Raw genomic sequence first — 6,508 nt, 5'->3', positions numbered from 1 at the left:
AACGTAAGGTAACGTAAACGTAAAGTAATTAGTAGTATATAGTTAGTTAGGTAAAGTAAACTAAATAATTTAGTTAGTTAGTTACTATATATCTATATATATATATATATATATATATATATATATATTGTTTGTAGGAAGTGGCAGTGAAAGAGCTACTTGCATCTCAGGGTCGACCATTGAGGAAAACTGCCAGTGTTCCTAACATTGCTCAGGTAGGTGATTTACTCATTTTTGCTTTGCATTGTTGTGTGTGGTTATGTTTTATGCTTTTCTTAACTTGGTATATAAAAGAGAAAGTTTAAACCATTTTGAGTTTTGTTGTATTTTTTGTCTCGTACAAAATTAGTTTCTGCTCTATGTATGCAAATTTGTTTAACTCTTCAGTTGTTCATAGGGATTAATAAATATGCTGATTTTGATTCCAGTTACATATTATATAAATTAAATAAATCAGTGACAACTGAGTATTACTTGTCTTTATTCTTCTCTGTACAATGCATGTTTCTGTCTTGTGCGCAATCATTTCACATAATGAAGAACTAGAAATTCTTGAAAGTTGCTCTAAGTTTATCAGCCCATTTCAAATATTCTGTCTCAGGTTATCTTTAAATAATTTTGAAATTAACAACAAACATTAATATTCAGACTAATGATAATAAGGTGGCCCTTAACAACAATGCTGCTCTCAGTATTTGTTAAATTATTATAGTAAGACACAAATGTTTGAAATTAGTAGTCTCAACAGTAGCTTGTATGATATTTGTCCAATCGGATGATTGTTTTAGAACCAACTGCTGTTAAATCTGGGTAGTTGCTTTGAAACATGTGAAACATTACCTACACTTAAATTTTATGAAACCAATTTCATATTTAAATAATTTATTTCTTTGATTGTGCAAACTTATTCTAGATGGAACAGGAGTTTATATTAGTAGTGTATTCACAAAACTTTCCTTTACATATGACTATTCATTTAATTTAAAATTTATGTTAAATATTAGGCGGGAAGCAAACTGAATGTCATATTTTGTCATATATATATATTGTTTGAGTGGAAATTCTTATATTGTATTGTAGTTACTTTGAATTCTGTTTTAATTACAATTTAAACAATATTTTCTTCCTTTCCTTTGTGCTGGAACTTAAAAACCAAGAAACAAGTAAGTGTTGAGAAGACATTGCTTATCATTAATCTTGCTCTTCCATTATTTTTATTTAACTTATATTTCCATGCATAATAAATTTAGACTGTGTTGTAGAACTCTCTTGTTTTGGTGTTGAGATAACATTCCAGGTTCTATGGTGAATTCATCTTCAGAGTCCAATATATTGTTTTAACATTAAAATAAGTACATAAAACACAGTCTGAATATTACATACAATGCTACACTCACATTGAAAGAGTTGTCTCTCTCAGAAGGTATAAACAATTAGTGCTTTTGAATTGTTACAAGTCAGCAACCTGTTCTTGTATGAGTGTGTCCAGAAAATTATCCGAGCATGAGATTGTCTTTTGTGTCTCCCTAGTTTTCATTCACTTAGAATGAATTATTTTTGGAAGAAAAAGATTTATATTGATAATAGCATATAATGCTAAAAAAAATAATCATTTGGACATTTAATGAAATATTAAGTTATTTTATCAGAAACATATTTCTATGAAAGTAACCTTATAAGTGAAAATTGTTAATGTAACACTTTTAGTTTTCTAGTCATTTGATGATTGAAAACTTGGACTATAATTGTAAACATTTTCGTGAAATATGTGCTTAGTCTAATAATTATTGCAATGAGTTAATTTTATTTTAATTCTATGGCTTCCTATGAACTTAGTGCCTAAAATTTAAATCATAAACATTTGTTTGTTACAGCTCGTGAAAATGGAACTCAGTTATTCTACATTGGAGGAACAATTCCGAGCAGACTCGGCTATTGACCTCTCAACCAGTTCTGTTAATGACTCATTAGAACGATACAAGTGCAAATCAACATTCTTTAGGGAGCTCAGTAAAAAGGAAATTAAGTCACCTCCAGGGCTTTCTAATATCAATACAGAAGGAAGTCCTTTTGGACTAAGTAAGTTTGATACTTTTTAGATTTATAAACTAGTACTATCTACATAACATAACAATAAGTAATTTCTATATTGAGTTGTAATTAGGAAAATCCATAATAATTGCAAATTATTGAATTTAAAAGTAGTTATGCACTATTTGCTTGTTCCAGGTAGTTTTTTTGATATTGAGACCACTACAGTAGTACCAATTTCAACCATTTAAACACAGTAACATAATGATCCTGTATTTTATTATAGAAATACATTATTACAATAAAATCTTGTGCAGTATTAGTTATCTAACCAGAAAATATTACAAAATTATATAAATTAGTTTTCAGAAATTTTATTTGCTCACACCCTTAATTAAGATATTGCATTGTATTTATTGTTATTAAGATTGTTAATAAACATTCGCTTCATTTTCTGTTCTATAAAGCCAAAGTTAGTATTAGACAATCAATGAATTCAACAATATATAATATTTCTCGACATCTGTTATCCAAATCTGATGTTGATGTTTCCTTGTATTTTTGTCAAAGTTTAACATCGTCATTTTCTTTCAGCCCGTCCAAACTTTCTGAATCTTCCTTTCAGTCTGAATTTAAGCCTTCGCCAGGAAACAAATTCTAAATGTATGTTATTATCCAACAGCTGGATAGTGTGTGTTTAGTGTTGCATCCCTCTTTCTAAGTTGATGACATCTTGCAGTATGTGGTGTGCAGAAAAGTTTTTTGTTTTACATTTTGAAGCTTACTGCTATGTTTGTTTACAGGTTTTTTTTTCCTTTCTCAGCATGATTGATGTAATGGAAATGTTTTGTGTAGACTGGTAGTATGTGCATTATTTTTATTTGTTTCATGATGCATTAAAATTATTTGCATGGTAGTTTTTGATGTCTTAAATTGTCATGTTTCTCAAAAGAACAAACTTTAAAGTTTTGTAATTAGAGAGTTTAATGGATACTTGTATATCTTTTTTATCAATTAAGTGAATATTATAGATAATGTGGAAATAACCATTGGACTTAAGTTATTTTGTCACTTACATATACAATAGTTTCTGAAAAAATGGTTTTTTATATCCCTTTAGTCGAATTATGTCAGCATTGTTCTGAGTTTACAATGAATCAAATATATAGGTTCTGAACATACCACTTATAGTGCCATGTCTTGCACCTGCAATGACATATGTACCCATCCCTAGTGACAGGAAAAGTTTAAGTTAACTTAGCAAATGTACCCATCCCCAGTGATGAGAAAAGTTAAAGTTAATCTATCAATTTAAATTATTTCATGGACTTTAAAAAAGTTAATTGTGTTGCACTCTTGGTTTCACTCAGAGCCAAAGCTCTGAGTTACTTATACCACCCACTATGAAAAGTAATTGTTGGGCATTTCAGTCATGCTAAGAGCCATTCAACAATAGCATATGGTAAATCTACATTTTTATTCTTTAAGTTATGTCAAATTTTGAAATGTAAATAATGGTATGATTTATTCTTAACAATTTTATGTAGAATATCCTGCTTGCAAAATAAAATTTCCCATAAACATTATTCATGTCTGTTCTCCCGTCATTTCAAAAGTGAATGTTGAGCTTTGCCTGCATGCACAGCTTTTGAAACAGGAGACAGACAAATGTTCAGACAGGCACCGTGGTTCACAGTATATATAAGATTAACATATACAGATTGTTTAAGTAAAGAGCAGTAAAACTCCCTGTAGTGAACACTATATTTATAATCAAAGCTTATTATTTCTTTTTGATTGGTCAGGTAGAGAGAGGATAAAATTGATTACAGTAATAAAGATATGAGGACCGTTGTTTATACATCTACACTTACAACCAACATTTTTGTTCATTGTAACTGTTTATGAAATTAAATTTGATTAGGAAAAACAAAATTAGCAGTAATGCTGATGAACAATAATTTTGAGCCCGAAATACTTAACTTTTATGGAGTAGTATGACATGCCTGCTTTTTATAGATTTTTGATCAAATAATGCTCTGTACATGAAAGGTAAATAATAACTTAGATTTTTGTGTTGCTAATTTTTATGTATTACTAGATTTTTAGTAGCTTCTAATGCTAGCGTCACATTTGTACCTAAGTGTATACACATACACCTGTGTATATAAATATCTCAACTGTCTTAAATCAAGATATGTAAATTAAAATCACACTTTATTTCAGCCTCGCCATTGAGTGGAATTAGTCCCCAGGTTACAAAACTTGTTAAGCCTATGAGGACACTTATTGAAGAGCAGAGTCATAAAGAAGCTCATCCCTTGCTGAACTTAGAGGAGTCAGAGGATGTAATTGTTTTTTTCAACTATAATCTTTATACTTTCATGTATAGTATGGTAATTTTATTTATTTGCTGGACAAATTTTTTGTTTTAAAACAAATCTTATATTAAATCATATTTCTCTGGAAACTAGCTTATTGAGTGACCTAACCTTTATTTTGAGATGAATTAAAATGTAAACCTAACTGTATAGAGATAGATGTAGGGTTGTTTTTTACAATTAAACAAGTGCTTTTACTTATACATTCTAAAAACCATATCAGTTTATCCATGTTTTTCACACTTTAATAGATTTAGTGAACATAATTTTAGTACCTTTTTTTTTACTTGAAATTTTTGTGGAAACAATCTACTGTTCAGCCTTAGAATATGATAGGTTTTGGTGCATATGTATAGCTGGAGAAAGTGTAAAACTGTATTCTGAATGACTTTGGTTGAGTATAACACAGAGCTTTTGACTTTGGAATATATATTACACCAAATATTTTATATTAAACTTGTATCAATACACAATTTTCTGATAGATATTCTCATATTTATTGAAACATCATTATTAATTTTAGTCGGGAGGTGAAGAAAGAAAGCAGGAAAAAATAAATGATAAATTAAATGCAACAAAAGATGAAGAGTTCATAGAAATTGAATCTCTTCAAGATTTGAAAAATGAATCAGCTAATGAATTGGTAAGCCGTCCTATGTCAGAATACATAGCTGCTGATTCCTGCCATCTTAAGGAAGAAGACTTTAAAGTAGGCAGTAAAATGCAACATTCGGTTACAGAAGATAGTCTAACAGATTTTCAAGTAAGTATTGATTATTACAGAGTGATTACTATAGGTTATCTACCTACTGCTTTAAAAGAATAGTAGCATATTATAAATATATTAAATGCTAGATTTTGTACAATTCTGTAGTAAACTTGTATGAGTGAAAATTGATTGGCCTGTGAAACCTTCTGTATAAGAGTGTGAACTTGAAGGAAATTTATCTATTTATTTAACTAATAGATTTTTTCTGTGTTTGTATTGTAAAACTTTATACAGTTTTCGTATTGCAGCAGTATCCACTTTTGTGAAGAGCATGCTGCACAGATCTTACAGATATGCCTATTCATATTTAGTCACATTGGATGCAGTAAAGGTACTCGAATTTGTTGCATTGATTATCGCCAGCATTCATATCACAGCCCTTCAAAAGTACCCACATTTATGGAGAGCATGCTGCACAGACTTTACAAAAGCACCACTTCGTATATAGTTTTCATTGCAAAGATAATTACCAACACCTTTAGTTGACCTGAATGTTATTTAAATGTTCTACTGATAAGTTCTTGATACTGTTACAAGGTCTTATGCACCACAAATCATGCATGTTTAAGCATTGCCTATATTTCTGTTATTGAATTCCACTCGTATATTAAATTTAATGAAATAAAAATGATTTTCCACCTTGTACTAAATGCTACTAATTTAACTGTCTGGTGTATGTTTGCTGTATTAATACTCAATGAGTTTTTTTATGAAGAGCATGACCTGTGGACCTTGTTTCATGTTCAAGGGACATCTGGATTCTTCTAGTAAGAAATAATGAAAAATTTACAAGTAATTGAATTATAAACTCAATACACAAAAACAACCAAAAAAAAAGCATGGCCAAGCATTTAAGATATTTCAAGTATTGATTTTCCACTCTTCTAACAGCTGATAACTTGATAACTCTCTTCTTTCCAATTCACTGAAGTCAAAATGGTTTGTAATCTTGCAATAAAAACTACTAATCTATCTGTCTGATGTATGTTTGCTTTATTTATATTCAATGAGCTTCTCATGAAGACCATGTCCCGTGGACTATTTCTTGTCAGTCCTTGAATAGTGGGCAGATACCAGAGGATTAGAAGTTAGCTAATGTAACTCCTCTTTTCAAGGGAGGTGATAAAAATTGTGCCAGTAATTATAGACCCATTAGTCTTACATCAGTTGTGGGAAAAGTTTTAGAAAGTCTGTTAAAAGATGCTTTGTAAAGTCATTTAACAAAGTTTAGAATTTTAACTAAGGGAAAATCTTCCTTTACAAATCTTTTAACATTCTTTGAAAGGTTACTGCTTATATAGATGAGGGTAAGAGTGTAGATTTGGTG

The 6,508-nt window shown here is 29.8% G+C and overlaps 1 protein-coding gene across 3 annotated transcripts in view; it reads left to right on the top strand.

Annotated features, from left to right (window-relative positions):
- Positions 1-6,508, top strand: part of LOC106465419 (kinesin-like protein KIF13A) — a 141,504-nt gene that overhangs the window by 126,721 nt on the left and 8,275 nt on the right. The window contains exons 31-36 of one of the 3 annotated variants that reach the window (XM_013925645.2): positions 138-215; positions 1,158-1,163; positions 1,875-2,079; positions 2,626-2,694; positions 4,258-4,379; positions 4,936-5,175. In XM_013925645.2, the coding sequence (XP_013781099.1) occupies positions 138-215; positions 1,158-1,163; positions 1,875-2,079; positions 2,626-2,694; positions 4,258-4,379; positions 4,936-5,175 (720 nt within the window). The remainder of the gene's footprint in view (positions 1-137; positions 216-1,157; positions 1,164-1,874; positions 2,080-2,625; positions 2,695-4,257; positions 4,380-4,935; positions 5,176-6,508) is intronic. The other 2 variants (XM_022393310.1, XM_022393311.1) reach the window with 2 other exon arrangements.

The sequence above is a fragment of the Limulus polyphemus genome, unplaced genomic scaffold (assembly GCF_000517525.1).
Source record: "Limulus polyphemus unplaced genomic scaffold, Limulus_polyphemus-2.1.2 Scaffold1937, whole genome shotgun sequence".
Taxonomy (NCBI): Eukaryota; Metazoa; Arthropoda; class Merostomata; order Xiphosura; family Limulidae; genus Limulus; species Limulus polyphemus.
The sequence above is the reverse complement of the archived record's forward strand: the minus strand, read 5'-3'. Positions and strand labels throughout refer to the sequence as shown.